The 22299-nt window shown below is 39.3% G+C and overlaps 1 protein-coding gene across 1 annotated transcript in view; it reads right to left on the bottom strand.

Moving 5' to 3' along the window:
* The window catches only part of LOC149214255 (neutral ceramidase 2-like), a 233707-nt gene that overhangs the window by 104603 nt on the left and 106805 nt on the right, over nucleotides 1-22299 (bottom strand). Inside the window, exons 3-6 of the mRNA XM_089392225.1 lie at nucleotides 16374-16736; nucleotides 15988-16252; nucleotides 15612-15885; nucleotides 15379-15504 (exon numbers count right to left, since the gene is read on the bottom strand). Coding sequence (XP_089248351.1) covers nucleotides 15379-15504; nucleotides 15612-15885; nucleotides 15988-16252; nucleotides 16374-16736 — 1028 coding nt within the window. The remainder of the gene's footprint in view (nucleotides 1-15378; nucleotides 15505-15611; nucleotides 15886-15987; nucleotides 16253-16373; nucleotides 16737-22299) is intronic.

Raw genomic sequence — 22299 nt, 5'->3', positions numbered from 1 at the left:
TTTCAACTTCATTGAGCTTGAGATTGAGAGCTGAGCAAGAGCAAAGGAGCAAGGAGCAAGAGCTGAGGAGCAAGGAGCCAGAGCTGAGGAGCGAGGAGCAAGTGCCAAGGAGCGAGGAGGAAGCTTGCAGAGGTAAGTAACTTAATCATTTAGTTAGTTTAGCTGGTTAGGTAGTTAATTTGGTTAGTTTCATTTACCTGTTTGAGTTTAAAGATCATTAATTTAAATTAAATTAATAAATTAAATGAATTAATCCCAATAAACTAAATTAATTTGCAGATTCAAGACTCAAACCCTACAAACATCAAACACGATGGACCTGAGGATTTTTATTGGCATTTTCCTCTTCCTGGTCCCCTTTCTGGTTATTATGGTGGTGGAGAGTAGGAAACGGAGGGGGCCTGAAACTGAAGAGGTGGATGAAGAAGCCGGAGGAAGTCAAATGGGTGAAAACCCCAGTGAGGAGGATGTGGAGGAGGGTGAACATGAGGGTCAAAAAACTAAACAAGACCAAACTCCATTGTGGAAATATGTTCACAGGGCTGAAACAGGGAGAGGGGGTGGAACCACTAAATTTCATTGCCCCCATTGCAACACTGACTACACAGGCTCATACACCTGTGCTAGAAGACACCTCTGCAGGAAAAGGCCATGGGATGGAGAGAAACAAATAGGAATCAAAACTTGTGACAAGGTGTCAACAGCAGATAGAGCCAAATACATAAAGGAAGAGGAGGACGCCCAATACAGAGCAAAAAGATCAAGGGGTTTCTTTGAACCAAGCTCACAAAGAACTCCTTCAGCATCCTCCCAAGGCAGTGGATATGGACATGGAGGCACAGGGTCATCATCTTTACGCCGTAGAACCATATCAGATTTCCTTGATGAGGGGTGTAGGAATGATGTGGATTCAAAAGTTTACAGGTTCCTTTATGCATGTGGGATACCATTCAATGTTCTACGCTCACCTTATTGGCACGAAATGGTTTCTGCCATAAATGATGCCCCTAAAGGATACAAGAGCCCTGGGTATGACAAGGCAAGAATTGTTGGCCTTGATCATGAAAAAGCAAAAATATCGCATTCTTTGAATAAAATGACAAGTTCTTGGACTGACAATGGGGTGTCCATTGTATCTGATGGATGGACAAATGTAAAAGGCAAGCCATTGATAAGTGTTCTTGCTGTGTCTGTTAGTGGTCCCATCTTTCTAGCTGCACATGATTACTCAGACAAGTTCAAAACCGCTATCAACATTGCAGAAGCATTGCTTGAAACAATTGAGCGTATTGGCCCATACAATGTCATCCAAGTCATCACTGATAATGCTCCTAATTGTAAGGCAGCGGGAGCAATTATTGAGGATAAATACCCGAACATATTTTGGTCTGGATGTTTGGTTCACACATTGAACCTTCTGTTGCATGATATTGTCAAAACCAAAAATGAACAATACCAATGGATTGGTGATTTGTACAAGAAAGGAAAAAAAATGATAAAATTTATTACAAATCATAGCAATACCCATGGCCTTTTCCGCAGTCACTCGAGATTGGAGTTGCTGAAGATTGCGAGGACTAGATTTGGTAGCTATTACCTCACCTTCAGGCGCCTTTTGAAGGTAAGAGAGGCATTAGCTAGCATGGTATCAAGTCCACATTGGCAGGTGTTAAAGGAAAGGGCTACAAATGTAGTTGACATTGCAGGTTTTGAAACGGTGGAGGAGGCCGCTCTTGATGGGCAGTTTTGGACAATTGTGAGACAGGTATTGGATTTCACCAAGCCAATTTATAACATGATTCGGTTTGCAGATACAGACAAACCAGTGATTGGCGAGGTGTATGAGCAAATGGATACCATGTTGGGGGAAATAAAAGACATTGTTCATAACAAAGATCCCGACTTGTACAAACTGATTCACGATTGTGTGTGTGAACGGTGGAATAGGCTTAACCTTCCACTACATTGCTTGGCGTATATCCTTACGCCAAAATACTACTCAGATTCTTGGTTGGGCAAACCTGCAGCAGGGGGTGGTGTTAGGACCAAACCCCATTTAGATCGAGAGGTAACTAGAGGATATCTGGAAGCATTAGAAAAGTTGGTGCCTGACAGGGAGGAATGTGCAGTTGTGCGCCTTGAAATAGGCAGATACTTCACTGGCAGTGGTTTGTATGGTAACTTCCATGCAATGGATGACAAAGATAAATTTGATTCTCTCACATGGTGGGAAACATATGGCGGCCACGGACTTTTGCGAAAATTCGCAATAAAAGTTCTTTCACAGGTTGTAAATTCTTCTTCTGCAGAGAGGTGTTGGAGCACCTACAGTTATATACATAATGTGAAAAGAAACAGGCTCAACGAAAACCGAGCAGAAAGCTTGGTTTATGTGCACTACAACTTGAGGTTGTTGAGCCATTACTCTGATCGGGCTAATGAAGATCCCACATATAAAATTTGGGACAATCACCCTGAGGACGACAATTTGGAGGATGGCATTGTACATATGGAAGAACTAGAAGAGGAGCTTGTACGGGATGAAGCTGAAGCAGCTGCAGCAGCCATGGCACCTCCACCTCCACCATCCAGTAGCAGTTCTCGGGGCCCGAGTCTTGTTCCATTGCTGTCGCCACCTCCATTGGCACCCTCGCGTGGAGGCTCTAGTTCTGGTCGTCGGTCTGGGCGGGAGACTCCTAGAAGACCACCACAACCTACTTATACTCCTGGAGACTCTCGTGGCAAGGGCCACTTGTAGATTTACAGTTTACTTGTCTTTTTTAGTTTCTATTAGACTTGTCACTTTAGTTTTCATAACTGTTCAGTGTTGAGTTTTGAGTCCTTGACTCTTGACTCTTGACTCTTTCATATCATTATGACATTATGATATTTTTTGTAAACATTATATCACTGTGACAATGAAAATTTGAAGTTTGAAGTTGGGCCTTGGCAATTACAACTCATTGGTAATGATTGTGAATTATGAATATGATGCTTTGTGAAAGACTAGTCACTAAAGTTGTTTCATTTCATCTCATTATTCATGTTTCATTTTATAAATTTTTAACATTTCATATCATGTTAACAGTTAGAAGTTAGGAGTCAGGACTTAGAAATATCTTCAATATTACTTCTTGTAATGGTTAAACTTGGCTTACAAGTACAACTTGTTACTTTGGTGATCAATGATGATAAATGTTATTGAATTTTCAATTCTGAAAGCTTGAAGTTGAAACTTTAATATTGAATTTGATGAATCATGATTTATAAGACTCAATATGTTGCAGTTGTAATATGTATTTTAATTTTACTAAGGTTGATGACGATTATAATTTCTAGATGATTGATGTGATATGGTTCAATGATCAATTTATGTTTTTTTATGTTTTTTATGTCTATTTCATCATTCTACATGTTTTTGTTGACATATATGTATCAAAAATTAAAAAATATAAAAAATATATATATTTTTAAAAAATCGCTCCGGGATTCGCTCCCAAACCGGGAGCTTCTGAAAATGGTCGCTCCCGCTCCCGCTCCCCGCTTCCGCTCCCGCTCCCAAGTAACATTGTTCACACCTTATGCTCCTGCCCTGATTTTCGACTGTACTATTATCGCCATTACCTTTTCAAGCATTAGCCGCTCTGAAAGTTTTAGTTATCACTCTTCTCTGTTTCATATTTTTGCAGTTTGAATCTGTAAGTATGCAGACAGCCAAAATGATAAAGAAAGCTCGAAAGGCGAAAGTTGCCCCTACAGTGGCGGAAGGACAGGAAAAAATTGTGTTAATCTCAGATACCACATGTCAGGATTGCGGGAAGATTTCATGGGAAGGAATATATGATATGTTGGAAAGGGAAAACCCAAAGGTAACAGAAGGACATGCAATGGTTGATGGACCTTCAGAGTCAGAAAATACACTTGGTGATTTAGCCGATTCTTTCCTTCACCGAATAGCGGCCCGTGCAAAGATTTTGCCATACAATGACATGGTAAAATGGGTAGTTGAAGGCATCAATATAACAGACAGGACGCTCTTCACAGCCGATGGAAGAATGTTTGGGTCCTTCAAGCCTGAGGATTTAAAGAAAATGTATCATTTGCCAGACCCTCAGAAGTGCTACAATAAATCATTCCTTGAAGCTTTCGCGAAGGAAAATGAAGTAGAGTCAGACCCCATCAAGCAATGGAGGCACTACCCTAACAAACACAAGCATGAAACATATGGTATGTATTCAGTGGACTCTCTAGCATCTCCATATTGTTATGTTGCCGCAATGATGTGTAGATTATTTGGAAGCCCCAATTCTGCTAAGTTTTTCGTTGAAATGGTTCCATTGATTGAAGCAGCATTGAACTCTTATGTGATGGATTGGGCTACCATTCTATCAGATAAAATGGCCATCCAAATTCTTGATTATAGGAGAAATAGGTTCGTTACCACCCGAGTTGTTCCCCCTTTCTATATGAGTGCATATATTATCGACATTGTTTGTTTTAACTCCGATTTTCCTATCATGGGATGGAAGTGGACTATCCAGGACCCGACCCCCATCCATATCTACCATAAAAGCCTGTGGAAGTCTCAATATAAGAATCATTTTTACAAAATTTTCCATGGCTTCATTCTACCCATTCACCAGGCCATTTTTAATAAACCAGCTCCTCGGCTGTCCGAGGATGCTAGTATTGATCTAACTTCAATTGGCAGTTGGTTTGGGGAAGAATTGTTTACATACATTAGGGTTTTCGGCAACATTACCGACCCACATGTCCTTCCTCTATATGTCCCGGATAAACTATTGGCTAGGGAAATAGCTTGTCAGACTGTTGAAAAAGGGCTTACAAGAAATCTCAAAGATGCCAAGAAACAGTTATGGCCTGCCTTTCCGATCCGCTGCGGCATCTATTCATTACATGACTATAAACATGCACAAATTGAAGCCGAGAAAATAAGGGAGCTGAACCTAGCTGTTATTCCCAAAAGGCAATACGACCCGAAGAAGGTTGCTTATAACTTTACTACTCAAGTAAAGGTTAAGCAATTCATCCATGAAAAAGATGAATTCGATGACTTCTTCAGATCAGCTGAGATGTTCTCGCAAGTAAGTCACCTGGCAAAGAACAAGCTGGAACCAGAGAAAATGGATCAATTCATCCAATACAGGATGCAAAGGCTTCAGACAGTGCCACTGGACCTATTGAATATAGCACCGGTCATCCAGCAAACAGCGCAAAGCACAGAGCAGGAGAAAACTTCCGAGGTAGCCGAGACAAGTGAGAAGGCAATTGAACAGTTGGACACGGATGTTCACATTGATCCGATATTGATCAAAGAATGGGAACAGTTTGATCAACAGATTAAGGGTCAAAGTGGTACCCAAACTGTTATCACACCGCAATCTCCCTTAAGACAACAGCCCCTGATTCATGATCCCGTGGTTGAAAAGGCATCCAGCAAGGACTCAGCTATAAGAGAAGTTGAGATAATCCCTGAGCATCCTTCATCAGAGATTATATTGAATATTGAGGAAATCCCATCGTTGGATGTGTTTTATAGCCCTAAACACAGGGTTGTAGAAGAGGAAAATAGACCAAGTATCAGCAACATCTCCTCAAGATGAATACATGAATGTCATTTGGAAAGATTCAGAAGTTGATCCCTCTGAGGACTTGACCAAATTATCTCAGTTTGCAGGGGCATACACAGCTGCCACAATTGATAAAGCAACCGAAGTCAATCAATTGATCAAGGAAAAAGATCAAAAGATCAAACAACTTGAAGAACAGCTAAAGGCGGAGAAACAAAGGATTGATCAACAAGCGATTGAAAGACAGCAGCAGCTATCCCAAGAGTTTGAACAGCTAAAACTGGCACATCATGAAGAGATTAAATCTAAGGACGAGCAAATAATGCAGCTACAACTCTCAATAGAGCAATTCAAAGAGAATCCCAAAGTTGAAGAGTTTATAAAAGAAGCCTTAGCAATAAATAATTTCTTATCTCAACAGCTAACCCAACTCTGCCAAAAGATATCCCTCATTCATCCATTATGTGTCAAAACCAACACACTGGTAGACCAAGCGGTCAATTCCAGATTGGAATTCGAGGATGCGGATGACAAGATTACAGATTATATCTCTTGGCAAAACACAGAAAAGGGAAGGGCTACTAAATTGCCAGTGATTGAAGAATCTCATAAAGAGATATTATTCTCAGAATGGGAGACAGTTGATCAAAGCAGAAAGAGCAACTTCAAGGGCCAGGGCAGCAAGGAATAATATCATTGAATTGATAAATGATAATTTGCACAGCGCCAATTTAATTTTTGAGTGTTCCCCTGAAAATCTGCCGAAGGCAAAAGTATTGGAAAAACAATGGAAGCAAGATTCGGATACAAGAGAAGAGAAACTCAAAAAATTAAAAAGCCTCAATTGGGATACTCATTGGATCTATTTGGTCAATTTAATTTTTGAGTGTTCCCCTGAAAATCTGCCGAAGGCAAAAGTATTGGAAAAACAATGGAAGCAAGATTCGGATACAAGAGAAGAGAAACTCAAAAAATTAAAAAGCCTCAATTGGGATACTCATTGGATCTATTTGGTCAAACCGCATAGCCAACAAATGACAGTCAAATGTCTTGCTGATGCAGTCGATCGCATGATGCCAGAACTCTCGAATGCGGTGTACACAGGGCAATTGCATGCTAGGATGAGTCATCCACCGGAAGTCCAAACTATGCTCGAGATTTGTCAATTAAAGCCACAGGAGGAATGATAGATGCGATGCATTTTTTTTGAAGTTATTTGCAATTCTATTTTTGTCATGAAATCCCATATTTTTAGAGAGTCTGTTCCAACCACTCCAAGCATCTTTTACGAACAGTTTGTTTTTATTTTTACTATAAAGACCCTTTCATGTCATTTTAGAAAGGGTCCAAAATTTGTATAAAAATTGGATTGAAGAAGATAAGCACTTCTGCACTTCTTAATTTATTTTTGTAGAAAGCAAGGATCAAGGTTCAAATTTTTTTTGTAAGCAGATTTCAAAAGGACTTGCATTTCTGTATCTTTTTGGAGTTTTCAGAATAAGAAGAAACGAACCAGATTGTTACTTCAGTAGCACGTTTCAAATACATATGGTACTTATATCTATGTCATTTTGTTTCATGTTAGGCAATTTAATAGTCTTTTGATTCAATATTGTTGTATATGTGAATGTCCATTCAATTCTGCATTTATATCACTTTTGAATAATTCTGGAATTGATATCCTAAACATGTATGCTGGCAATTAATGTTATTATGATATGTGATCTGTCTTACATTACTTTGTTTGAAGTAATCATCATTCATGCTTAACTTCTGTAATCATTTGATTGATCTTTATTAGCATTTGAGTAGCAGAAGTCATCATAAATCGCATAGATATTAAGTTACCCGGGTTAAATATATATATAGAGAGAGATTTGTATATTTTCATAAGTATTACAATCCAAACCATCTATCATCTTGTTACATATTTTAAACACCCACTCATCAAATCACACCTTTATTGGAAACTAGTCCCATATTATCCAGTCGGAGCCACTATACCAAACGGAAAAGGAACTGTATTAAGGGTCGGACCGGGTGGTCACCCCCCAATGTTGTTGCAGCGATTTTAGAGGCATCAACAGGCTGCTAAAAGTACATTCAAGTAATTGTGCTAAGCCTAGAACATAACATTGATAATTAAAATTAACATGGAATCAGATCCCTGGTGAAGACAAAGCCAAAGAAAGAGAGAGAACAACAATCACTAAGAGAGATTTGTTGAACAAGTCTCCATGGCATCTACATCTTACTTCAAGACTGAGGACAAGCTCAATGACAAATCTGGCTATCATGCATGGAAAATGACTTTGAGCTTTACTTTGGAAGGGAATGATGCAATGGACTATGTGCAGGGAAAAGTGGTGGAGCCTCCTTCAAATGCACCGGCTACCACTAAGACAAAGTTCAAGAAAGGTGAAATCAAAGCTAAGAAAATTATCATTGACTCCATTCAAAAACATATCTTTGCCTATATTTTTTATTTGGGAACATCTAAGGAGATGTATGATAAGTTGGTTGGGATGTTCAAAGTGAAGAATGCAAATCAAATCCTCTTTCTCAAGAACAAGTTGAAGGATATCAAGATGAATAAAGGGAAGTCTATCTAATCCTACTTCATGAGAATAACACAAATCAAGAATGATCTACTATCTATTGGAGAAGTTATAGTTGCTAGGGAGCTCACTCTCACTGCACTTGGAGGTCTTACAAGACCTTGGGATGTATTTGTCACTAATATTCTCAACAATGACAGGATACCTGGTTTCGATGAGTTATTGACTAGATCTGCTCAAGAGGAAATAAGGATGATGGAGAGAGATAAACCCTCAAATGGAAATGAACCTACTACTTTCTTCGCTCATGCAAAGAGGAAAAATAATGTTAGTCCAAGGAGTCAGCATCAAGGGTTCAAGAAAGGATACAAGGAAGGTGCTACAATTGCAACAGGTTCAACCACTATACTAGGGAGTGTCCTCACAAAAAGAATATTCCAAGGGATGATGACAACAACAACCACAACCATTTCAAAGGAAATGGAAATCAAAAGAACAACAGGTTCAACAACAAAGGAAAGAGGAATGCTCCCGTTGCTCGAAATGGAAATGGTCGACCTCCGAAGCGGACAAGAAATGCCAAGTATGATGAAAGTAATGTTGTAGAAAACAAGATGAGTTTTATCTTATTTCTGTTCTATCTACCGCCTCTCCTCTGGATACGTTGGACAATTGGTTGATTGATAGTGGAGCCTCAATGCACTTCACTGGGTACAAGGAGGCCCTCTCAAATTTGGTTGAAAAGAAGACTAATTTAGAGATCATACTTGGAGATAATGCCACCTACCCCGTGAAAAGGATAGGTACTATCACTATTCACTTGAATCAAGGCCAAACCATTCATCTACAAGAAGTATTATATGTGCTTGATTTGAAGAAGAACCTAGTGTCTATTTCAACAATGGAAGATAAAGGCTTCAAGGTAGCATTCGTTGATGGAAAGGTAAGTATTTGGCAAAGAAACCCTAAAGATGCATTTACTCTTGGATTTAAGGTTGATGGTCTCTATCAAGTTGGTGGAAGTCCTCTAAGAGCTTTGGCAAGCGACACTTCACTTCAATATGAGCTATGGCACCAAAGATTTGCCCACTTACATTACAAAGCCTTACCTGGGGTAAGGAAGATGGTCACAGGTATGCCCAAGTTCAACATGAATCATGAAGGTGTTTGTCAAGGTTGTGCAGCTAGAAAACTTACAAAGGGACCATTCCCATCTAGTGAAAGCAAGACTACCGATATTCTTCAATTAGTCCATTTCGATGTGTCTGATATGTTGCCCATAACATCGTTGGGAGGATATTTATATTATGCAATCTTTGTGAATGACTACTCTCATAAAACATGGATCTATTTCTTGAAGAGGAAGGATGAAGTGTCCAAATGGTTTCGTTCCTTCAAAGCATTGGTGGAAAATCAGACAGAGAAGAAGCCCAAGATATTGAGAACCAACAATGGAACCGAATATGAATCAAATGAATTCAATGACTTATGCAGAGTGGCTGGCATTAAGAGAGAGACAATTGTTCCATACACTCCTGAGAAAAATGGTGTTGTTGAAAGAAAGAATCGAACAATCATGGAAGCTACACATGCCATGCTCCATGATCAAAGCCTACCAAAGTTCTTATGGGGAGAAGTTGCCAACACTGTCGTGTATGTTCAAAATAGGAGTCTACGTCAAACATTGGATTTCAAGACACCTAAGGATGTCTTCACTGGTAAGAAACCTGATGTTTCTCATTTTAGAATATTTGGTTGTCCCGTGTATTTTGATGTGCCTAAAGGGAAAAGTAACAAGTTGGAAGCATCTGGGAAGAAGGGTATATTCATTGGCTACAACGAAAATTCAAAGGCATATAGAATCTATGTGCCTAGTCAAAGAGATGTGGAAGTGAATCGTGATGTTACCTTTGATGAAGACAATGCCCGTGGAAAAGTAAGAGATCTCCCTATCCCAAGGAAGGATAATGATGATGTTGCGGAAAAACAAGATGAACCTCCGACATATGAGCTTATGCCCGATGTTGATGGCCCGATGGATCCTATTGATCCACCCCCTAGCGATTCTTCTACCTCAAGGAAAAGACCTCTATGGCTTAAAGATACTCTCGAAGATGTTGAAAGACATATTGCTCCAAGAGGGACATTTCGTGAAAGTAAAAAGTCAAACAGGTATCAAGGGTATTTGGCTGCTATGAGTACTATTGTTCAAGCTGAACCATGCACGTTCGAAGAAGTCGTAAAGCACCAAGTTTGGAAAGATGCGATGAATGAGGAGTATGAGTCAATCATGAAGAATGATGTCTGGGACATGGTGCCTAGACCCAAGGACAAGTTTGTGGTCACTTCTAAATGGCTTTACAAAATTAAACATGGAGTTAATGGGAGTGTTGAAAAATATAAGGCTAGGTTTGTTGCTCGAGGCTTCTCTCAAAAGGAAGGAGTGGACTATGACAAGATATTTGCACTGGTTGCCCGATATACCACTATCCAATCTATTATTGCTCTTGTTGCCATTCAAGGATGGAGGCTTCATCAAATGGATGTTAAGACTGCTTTCTTGCATGGCTAGCTTAAGGAGGAAGTCTACTTGGAACAACCTTAGGGATTCGAAGTACAAGATCGAAGAACACATGTATGCAGGTAGAAGAAAGCCTTCTATGGGTTGAAGCAAGCCCCTAGGGCTTGGTATGAGAGGATTGATAGCTATCTTATGAAGTTGGGATTCACAAGGAGCTATGTTGATCCAAACCTATACTTCAAGGTTGAAAAGGACATGCCTCTCATTTTGGTCCTTTATGTTGATGATCTCTCTCTAACTAGTGCAAACCCTCTCATTTATCAATGCAAGAGTGGGTTGACTTCCGAGTTCGAGATGAAGGACATAGGTCTGATGCATTACTTCCTAGGGCTAGAGATCTGGCAAAAGCCAGGTGAGATTTTCCTTTCTCAAGGAAAATACATTGTGAAGTTACTAAAGAGATGTGGGATGGTCGATTGCAAGTCTGTGTCTACTCTGATGGAACTCAACTTCAAGAAGCTATGTGGAAGTGTTATTGGGCCTAAATTGCCAAACCCTTCTAAATATAGACAACTTGTGGAGACCCTGATGTTCTTGGTAAACTCTCGACCGGACATATGCTTCGCTATGAATACATTGAGTCAATTTATGGTTGAGCCTCATCACATACATTGGATTGTTGCTAAAAATGTCCTAAGATATCTTTGTGGCACAATCAACTATGGGCTGAGATACACTGCCAAGAATTTGAGGCTAGTAGTGTGGTGGATAGAAAGAGCACGTCTGAGTGTTGCTTCTCTTTGGGGTCTACTTCAATATCTTGGACGAGAAGGAAGCAAAAATCGGTTGCACTAAGCACCGTCGAGGTCGAATACATTGCTGCTAGAATGGCCTGTTATGAAGTTGTTTGGTTGAGGAAGCTCTTCAGTGAGCTATTTGATCATGTGCTGGATACCACCGTAATCTATTGCGACAACCAGAGTGGGATTCACCTTTCAAAGAATCTTGTGTTCCATGACTTTTGTCACTGGAGAGTGACAAGGTCTTGTGACTCACTCTCGATCTTCTTCATTGTTACATTGGTGTTCAGCAAAGTTGAGACGAGATGCAAAGATGGTACATGATGACATGATGGCATGTTGATGGATGGATTGGTAGGTGGAATTCTCCCTAGTTGAGAGGGAGTGCTAAAATTGGCAACTAGGGCCAAATTCCACGTTAGACAGCCCATTTGATGGAGATAATTATTGCATTGAATTCCTCTTTTCGAGAGGACCAAAATTGACCTAAAGATCATCAAATTTGGACAAGCAAAAATGTGTTTTTGAATTTATGCCTACATGTGTGCTAATTGTCAAGGGCGGCCACATCATCATGTAGGCTCATGAAGCCCAAGGGACATGTCTCTTCACCCTCAACAACTTGTATAAATATAAGAGACCTCAAACCTAATTTGGCATCATCTCATCACAGACAATTTTCTCTCTCCTCTAATTGGTTCGTACAACTTATTGGGCATATTTGTTCTCTCACACATGCATCAAGAAGGACGAATTTCAGGAAAATTACACTTCGGAATTTTAGACTTTTGTTGCAGGTATGATCAGCATTGACTAGGCACTTTGACCAACAAATTGACTATGATTTTTGGGTCAAAATTTCGATTTTGGAGAGTTGCTTCTGCTGGCACAAAAACCGAGGTATTTTGGGCACATTGACCGCAGGGTTGACAGCAAACTTGAAGTACAGAATTTGACCAAGTTTGACCGTTGTTTTCATGACTTTTTTGGGTTAAATTTAACCACTTCAGAAGGTCGATTTTCACTGCCTTTGACTAAGCTATAAAGAGGACTGTTTGTTGTTGATTTGATTAATGTTGACTTTCTGGTTAGGGTTGTTGACTACTGCAGAAAATTACAGATTTGACTAATCATCATTTGGCAAGTCAATTTTGACTTTATTGTACTCTCTCTCTCTCTCTCTGTTGAACATTTGATATAATAATCAGAAGAATTGATCAAAGGCTTTTCCCCATGTTGGGGTTTTTTTCCTTGGCATTCGCCAAATCTGGTGTTCTCTTGTCTTGGCTTGTCTTCTGCATTTTATTGTTCATGTTCTATCTACAGTTACTGTCAATTTGATTTATGGTTAATGTGATTTCTATTGGAGATTGTGATTGCATTGCTAAAAGTACATTGAAGTAATTGTGCTAAGCATAGAACATACCATTGTTAGCTAAAATTAACATTGGATGAATGTTAAAAACACATGACCTCGCAGTGCTCTTGCGTGGCTAGGTCCCTTGTAGGAACAAAGGCATGCGGGTTGTCTTGCAGTCCTAGGTGGGTATCGTTAATGAAGCCATTGCTTCTTCATCCTAGTCTTCTTGCAACTACCTACTAGTCCTTACACCAAGTTGAAATTGAGGGGAAGTCACACCTTAGAATAGGCATTTAATAAGTTTTACCAAGACCACCTAACTTCACACACTTCACCGTACCTTTGTTTCATCTTCAATCAATTGGTTATCATATAGCTTTGGATTGAGAACATCTCATTTACTTGCAAGCATTTCACTTAATGCTCTTGTACTTGTCCATTTCATTTTCATGCTCATGTTAGTTGTCCTTTGATGTTATATCATACTTAAGCATCTCTCTCTAAGTACAAGTTGTATTCTCTTGCAAGTTTTATTTCAATCTTGTTGCTCATATCTCAAATTTGTTTATAATCTATTGTGATTTTGATTCACTAACATTTGTTTTGCAGCTTTTCATTCTTGCAACTTGTTGTAACTTGGCAGTTATTTTTCATTGCAAGTATTGTAATTTTATTTGAACATATATTCCTTGCAAGTGTATCATTTTGTGGCACTAGCCTACTCATGTATTTTCCTTGCAGGATCTATTTGGTTGAATCTATTTGATTTATCTATATCATTGATGTTTATATGCTCATAAACATTCTTACTTGCTAATTAATCTCAAATTCAAGTTATATTTCAAAGTTGTTTAAGTGGTGACTGCTCAATCTAACTATTATCATAATCTCCTATAACTTGTTAAAATAAACAAGTCTTCATTAGAAATATTCCTTAGGGACCACCCCACTTGACTTAGCTATGAGAGAATCTTAACACAGAGAGTTTGGATTAGGCGCCAGCCCCTTCTCTGAGCATTACCACAAAGAACACACCTTGTGGGGTTGAGGATTTTTCCCACATTTCCAAGTGTGCAATTTCGTGGACAACAATCCCTAAAGCAGAAAGGAAAATACAAATTGGCACCAAAGCTCTATGGACAGTACCAGATTAACAAAAAGATCATCGAAGTAGCATACAGCTCAAGCCTTCGTGATAAAAGTCATTTTCATAACATTTTCAATGTATATTGCCTTAAAAAGCACTAGGAAAACAAGAAGAGGCACAGACAACACTTTTGACATTAGATGACGAAAGGAAGATAATTTTGGAGCCAGAAGGAATCATCACCACCAGAGAAAAGAAATTGCGATCACGAGTAATTAAAGAATACCTTATTAAGTGGAAGAACCTTCCAGAAGAAGAAGCCTCTTGGGAGACAGAAGCATTTCTTCAACAACACCCGTTGTTATCTATGCTTTGAGGACAAAGCATTTTTTTCGAGAGGAGGGCAATGTTATGTATAAAACTAATTAATGTTTAGTTTAGGGAAAAAGGGGCACGATCAAAGGATCATGCCCCCTCATGTAAAGGCACCCGAGGCTGTATTTAAGTCAGGAGCCCTCCCATTGTAAAGACCATTCAGTTTTTGTCAATAATAATAATAATATATATAAACATTTTGTGAAATTCTTGCTTCAGATTCCTTTCAAGCATAACACTTGCCATGAGTATGGCCACTTCTCAAAGACCGCCCAAGAAAACAAGAATCACAGCCTCCTTTTAAGTGGACTTACCACCCCCAAACACCCCCCCCCAGCAACTGCCACCACAAAAAACAACAAAGAACAGGAAACTTTCAAACCAATGTTTCGAAGGCATAATAAGCAACAACCCAAGGGATCCCAACCTGTAAAGTCAAAACCATCCAATCCCAACAATAAAAAATTGAAAACCCTTAAAAGTCAAGAGGCTGAAGAACAAGTCCCAAGACTCACCCTAAACCAATAGCCAAAGCTCAAAAGGAAACAAAGAATACAACTCCTCTGACCACAGAAGAGCCTTCATTTGGGGTCTCCAACTCCCCTTAAGAGAAGGAACTAGGAGATGAGGAAGAGGAATCGAAATACGAATCAGAGGAAAGGGAAGTGAAGACCTACACCTCTCCCCTGCATTAACAAGGGGAAGGAAAGCAAATTAGAACAGGATAGCTCAAGAGGCAGAAAGGAATATCCACACAGGACATAAGGCAACCATCAACTTCCTCCTAAAATAATGTGCTCTATTTCTGTATTTCACTCTGCAATCAATTTGTCAGAATCTATTCATGTACTAAAGGTATTTTTGTCGAAGTGGCAACCGGCAGCAGATACTGGAATGTATTGTTCTTAGTTTGCAGTAATCTCTTCTATGTATTATCAGAAAACCTCTTATCTGGGCTCTGAATGATATGTACCATCTTGCTGAACAGTACAGCTGCAACAATTTTGCTTATATAAAAATATAAGAATTATATATAGATATATATATATATATATATGATATTTCAGGACATTAGCAAATCCTTACCGCCCATGCATAAGGTTGAGTCATTTCCCCTGTGTCGAGCAGGATGGGTTTTGGCTTTTGACACTCAACCTGTTCTGCATTTGGTGTTTTCAATAAATTTCTAACCAGCTTCCAAAATGGATTCCCCTGCAATCACAAACATTATAAAAAATATAAATGCTTCTCTTTGCTTCAATCTGCAGTTTAATGACTAAAAAAATCAATATTAATACATATTTTCAAGGAAGCCTCACTTTGTCATCCCCCTGCTTGAAATCGAATGCTCCAGGACCATCAGTTGTTCCAGCAGCAAAGCCAAAGCCCATTGCAGCAGGGCATGTCTTAACAATCCTTTCCTTGCTGCGATCTTCATCTAAAATTTTTACCTCGAGATTGGAAAAGTCAAGATGCACATGACGATAATCGATTTTGCCTGACAACTGCTCAGTTGCACTGTTGAATAATTCAGTAGCCTTGTTGAATTGTCTCTCTCCAATTATGCGAGTGCTTGCAAATTCATCTGGGTATCTGGCAGAAAAATGTGGTATGAGGACATCTCTTGATTCTCATATATAAGGTAACTAAAGAACAAACCCCATAACTGACCCTTTAAAGAGATTTAAGTATTACCCTGGGCCTCGACCATAACATAACTCATTTTTCCCATTACAAGTGCTGTGATTGAAATCACAAGGCAATCCAGTGTCTATACAAAATGTACCCAAGACATTTGGGCTCACGTCACCAACATTTGACTGACAAAAGGCAGCAACAAATTGAGGTCTTTCACTGTGCCTGAATGAGCTTCGAACCCGGTGGGCAATACTAGCCATCCTTGTAGTTGGCCTACCACCTGTGCTATGAAAAGATTCTGAAATATCTTGTATACCATCATCTGCAAAAACATAATAGTCAGATAGTGTTTCTTTGAAGCAAATTTTACTTGTCAATAGTACTACATTCTTGTTAAAGCTATGTCATATATTAGAATGTAATAGAATGCTCTATTTGCATACCTGCATGTGGAATTAAGTTTGAAACTCTTCTATAAAGTTGTCTCCATGGACTTGTATGGTAAGCAGAACCATGCATTTGAGCCTCAGCAAAAGGTGGATCAACACTCTTGTGTTCATACCAGTCCTCCATCAATCGTGCTGCAGTTCCTTTGTTGTCACCACTAATTAGAGAATTTGTTCGCCCCATTGAAGTTCCATGTGTTGCAAACCAGTTAAAACTTCCAACTGGACCCCACTCAGCATCCACAAATTTCAGTAATGTCATATCTTTGTCAACATTATACTTGTATCGAGCTCGTTCCTCTGATGGGTTATTTAAATAAGCACTAGGGCTGCGATTAATTCCAGCATCTAAGAGCTCACCTGCCAATAAGAACCACTATATATTTCACGCAATAGAAAATAAGGACAAAAAGATATTGTTGGACAAAACCACAGAAAATTTGAATAATTTCAATTTTTTAATCTCTGGAATCACTGACTATTCATTTCATGGATCGTGGATTTCAGACTCTGGCCTTGAACAACCACTAACCATGTAAAATCAAATTGAAGCAGGAGGGAAACTGGAAAAAGAGAGGCCTGGATGGTTTCTCTTGTAGAAAGGTTAACCTACAAATAGTCACAAGCTTTGGTAATTTGGTCAATAACATCAATGTTTGAAATTGTTACAAATAAGCCACCATCACTTTCTCACGTAGGCATGCACACATGTCACTTGGGTCTGGCCTCAGTATTTGTGTGACGAAGCACTATGCTCCCCTCCTCAACCCCGGTTCTATTCCTGGAAGTGACATGAGAAAGCTTCAAGCTTATACAGAATCCCATTTACCTTGGGTACCATCTTCTGAATGAGGGGAAGTGTCCAATGGGTTTCCCCAGGAAATGCATTATGCAAAAAAATAAAAGGTAGGTGCCCACGCGCGCACACACACAGTGGCAGCTGTAGTCATAGGTATATGTATCACCATATTTATATATTAAAATAAATTATGTATACTTGATTAGAACAAATCAAAAGTTTAAAAGATGAGGAGAAGGGCATTAAGTATAAAACCAACAATCCAGAAAGCGGTGAACTTTCACGTATCAAAAATCACAATCAAAAGCTAATCAAGAAAATCGAGAAAACTAAAAATGATAAGGAATCATCGGAGAACAAACTAGAAGAAATTATGACAAAATCGAAGTCTCCAAATGAAACAACTCAAGTTGAAGAAAAAGGAACGAGTATTGATCTAGTGAACATCACAATTCAAGAAGATGACAAACCAATAGAAGTGAAAACATACTCAGATGTTACAATTCAAACAATAGAGATTTCAAGTAAAGACCCAACAATTAACCAAGTGACTTTTGTACCTGAAGGAAATCAGATACCTCAAGTAAGTCAAGAAATTGTCACACACATGTTTAAAGGAAATCAAATCACAAGAATTCCTTCTCAACATCCGTATCACAAGAGCAGAGATCTCCATCAGTATCGCTCAAAACAAAAACAACAGACACGTGTTCTAAAGACTACTAATGCCAACGCAATTCAATCTTGTGATAAAAATTCATCCGAAATGTGATAACTAGAACATCCCACAGAAGATTAATCTAGGATGGTCAAATCCATTCTCAGTTCGACAATTTTGTTTATCACTCAAAGGATCATATAGTCTTGTATCAACGAAGATAACAGTTCCGAGACGAGAAGACATTCGAAACAAAAAAAGAGATCAAGCCTTTTCATCAGTAAGCTTTGAGAACAAAACTTTTCTAAAGGGGAAGGCAATGTTATGAATAAAATATATATAAATAAATAATAGATGTAATAATAGTTAATTAAACAACAACTATTTACTGAATAGGCATGTCTCTAAGGAAATGACCAGTCATGAAAGGGCACCTGTCTAGGTATATAAGCAGGCCCCCTCATTTGTAACATCATATATCATCTCACATCAATTCTTTTATATAACATTCAATATATATTCTTATACTCAATCGATGTCTTTGTGTACCAAGTGTTCTGAAGATTATTGCAGAGTATGAACTTTGTTTGTAATAGAAACATTGACAGCGAAGCGACCACCGCATTACAATATATAAATTATCTTCCCAGCACATAGCATAATGTCCCTTTATCACGTGGACAAAGAAAACCATTAGCTGCTCCATAATATGGTCGAGCAAAAATACTTACCTAGAAGTTAGAACACACCAGCACATCACATAAGAGTCCAGATAGAAAAAAGGGGTATCTTATAGAATGGAAATAAACATATAGCTCTGGACCTAAAGCAGATAACATACTGCTAGATAGACTCAAGAATAAACTAAATTCATAAAAGTATGACAATTCAGAAACTCCTTGTTGAGTTTGTATACTGCTAAGGTGTGTCAAGCAGTTGCACTTGTATCCATGGTCTTTATATTATTGAGAAGTCGAGAGTTGTCCGATGCCATATCAGCGCATATAGAGTCTGAAAGAGAGATGTCAGGCTAAGCCTTGTAACATTGCTAGTATAACAGAGAAATTTGCTAGTTGCAAATTTATTAGCTCGTGGATGAACCACTGATGCAGTTTGTAGCCCATTGTGCTAAACCTCTTGTCTAAAGAAATTTAATGAGTATAATTTTTGAAGGGCTCTTATCTAGGAAGGATGAGAAGCCAAAGCAAAACCAGTCTCTATAACTCCCAAGGAAGAGCAGAAATCAAACAAGACAGGAGCATATTTGTTTGACATGTGAGGAAGCATGGACACCAGATCACAGATGTACATTTAAAGGGGACAAAGAAGCAGACGAGACTGCAAAAATTGAAGCAGAGCAAGTAATGGCAAGGAAGTCAAGTCAACTGATTGTGGAATGGTTTAGGGGTTGAAGGGTCCTCAATACCTCATTGCTTTTTGAAAGTTTACAATTTGACTTCTAAAAAGCATTTGATGCAATCCGAGGAAGACATTATTCCAGCAACTTTGTGAGTCGTGACATTGGAATATCTTAGACCCTACTCGTAGCCATCATGAGATTTGTATGAGTCAATTTTTGAATGCCTTAGGATGTCACCTGGCCTTTTCAACTTCATCTAGAATATCAAAGAGGTAAAATAGGGGTGTCCCCTTTCACCAACCCTCTTTGGGATCTATATTGATGAGCTTAAATCCTTCCTCTATGAACATATCCAGGAGGGGAATGGTTGTCTCCTACATCAAGCGTTGAATTCCATGCTCCTATTTGTCAATGACTTTGTCTTGTTGGCCTCTACCCCCGAGGGCTTAAAAAGACAAATCGACGCACTGGCTGATGGTCATCCTAGGTAAAACCAAGGCTTTGATTGTGAACGCATCAAAGAATTCTCTTACAAACTTACATTTCTACTACCAAGCAATAGAGATTGAGATCACCACAACTTACACTTACCTAGGTATACAATTCACGAGGCTCATTTTTGTCTGCAGCAAACCCTCCAGCCTCAGCTTAGTAAAAGGGTATGGTTACCAGGCCCTCATCAAGAGACAATGATTAAATTTTGTCACTTTCAACAGTTGATGGTCATCCTAGGTAAAACCAAGGCTTTGATTGTGAACGCATCAAAGAATTCTCTTACAAACTTACATTTCTACTACCAAGCAATAGAGATTGAGCTCACCACAACTTACACTTACCTAGGTATACAATTCACGAGGCTCATTTTTGTCTGCAGCAAACCCTCCAGCCTCAACTTAGTAAAAGGGTATGGTTACTTGGCCCTCATCAAGAGACAATGATTAAATTTTGTCACTTTCAACAGTTAATGGTCATCCTATGTAAAACCAAGGCTTTGATTGTCAATGGATCAAAGAATTCTCTTACATACTTACATTTCTACTACCAAGCAAAAGAGATTGAGATCACTACAACATACACTTACCCGGGAATACAATTCATGAGGCTTCATTTTTGTCTGCGGCAAACCCTCCAGCCTCAGCTTAGTAAAAGGGTATGGTTACCTGGCCCTCTTCAAGAGACACTGATTAAATTTTCACACTTTGATCCATTTTTGAGGAGCCTCCAATATTGCTCTTTTAACGTTTACAGTTTGGCTTCTGGAAAGCATTTGACACAATCCGAGTAAGGCATTCTTCCAAAGACTTCATGACATTTGCATATCTGATACCCTATTGGCAATCATCATGAGACTGTACGAGTCAATTTTGGGACACCTTGGGATAGCACATGGCCTTTCCGACTTCATATAGAATGCCATCAACGTAAAATAGGGGTGCCCCTTTTCACCAACCCTCTTTGGGATCTATACCGATGAGCTAGAGTCCTTCCTCCATGAGCATTTACAGGAGGAGGAAGGTTGTCTTCTACATCAAGTGTTGATTTTCCTACTCCTATTTGTCGATGACTTGGTCTTGTTGACCTCTACTCCCAACGGCTTAATAGAGACGGATCAACGCACTAGCCAATTTTTGTGACCTTTGACAACTAACAATCAACCTAGGTAAAATCAAGGTTTTGATTGTCAACGCATCAAAGAGCTCTCTTACATACTTACATTTCTACTATCAGGCAATAGAGATTGAGATCACCACAGTTTACACTTACTTGAGCATACAGTTCATGAGGCCTTGTTTTTTTTTTACTAAGCAAACCCTCTAACATCAGCCTAGTAAAAGGGTATGGTTCCCTAGCCCTCATCGAGAGGCAGTGCTTCTACCGATAGTTTCAAGACATCTCGACCAAACTCTATCTCATGAATGTGATTAGTAGACCCAGATTCTCTATGGCTCCAAGATTTGGGGGGCAAGCTTGTTGTAGATAGACTGGACTAGGCTAGAGAGAGTAAATACCTTGTTTCTCAAACACATCATCCATTGTAAGTGAATGGTTTTGCAACCCATCATCCGTGCAAAGTTTGTTGTCCACCTTCTCCACCTCAAGGTCATTTTCCGCTTGGTCTCTTTCTTTCATAGAGTTTGATCCCTCAAAGACTCCACCATCAGGAGAGAGAGGTAACCCTATCTTGCACTTTACACATTAGAGGCTCTCACTTCATATCCTCCCTCGAGTCATGCATAAGGATGGTTCTCAAAGGCATCTCAACTTCCTTCGTCGATTACTACCTCCCTAGAGCACCATCGATCATTTAGATTCTCCCTTGATGTATCGAGCCATCTCTTACCCACTAGATAATTACTAAATCTATCGAAGAGGATGCCTATACATTGTACATTTAGGTCACATGGACCACACCTCCAACAACCTTGGGCTCAAAAATGTCCTATCAAGAGCACCTTTTGGAGTTGCAAGATGGATTATCGTTCACACCCCTTATATGCATAGGCATTATATGCACTAGCTCAAGATCCCTTTGGGACAACTCCAAGTAGGCTCCCATCGACTTTGGATAGAGATAGATCACCATATACCACGATCTAATAAGATCTACCAGGTGTGCCACCTTTGGAAGCTAGAGACAAAGATACACCACATATTTAGGTGTCCCCCATACTATGAGATCAGAGGACGTTATCACTACCTCCATGGGGACTCAAGGGGCCCCATCTCTACTTCCTTTTGGCACTAGGACCAGTGATGCTTAGCCCTCTTCATCAGGGAGATCCTTAACCACAGATATCACCTTTTGCATGCCATAATGCGCCTTTGGATGACCAAGTTGATCACCTTATACTACCTTATCGATTCATTAGATTGGAGCAACAAGCACAAAGTAGAGTTACAACGTGCACCTAACAGCAAAATGGTGAGACCTTAGGTTTCTCCTTAGCCTACCGCTCTATGAGACCAATCAATAATATCAATATTGGTTCAAAGGTGTCGAACCGCACACCAAGCCACATGTTCTCAGAGAATTAGAGAGATCAACTCTAGAAAGCTCTAGAGTAGAGTGCCTCCCACACGTCAAACTACCTCTGAAGTCCAAAAG

The sequence above is a fragment of the Pinus tabuliformis genome, chromosome 1_1 (assembly GCF_031772625.1).
Source record: "Pinus tabuliformis cultivar Carrire ecotype Pingquan chromosome 1_1, CPIR1, whole genome shotgun sequence".
Classification (NCBI taxonomy): Eukaryota; Viridiplantae; Streptophyta; class Pinopsida; order Pinales; family Pinaceae; genus Pinus; species Pinus tabuliformis.
The sequence above is the reverse complement of the archived record's forward strand: the minus strand, read 5'-3'. Positions and strand labels throughout refer to the sequence as shown.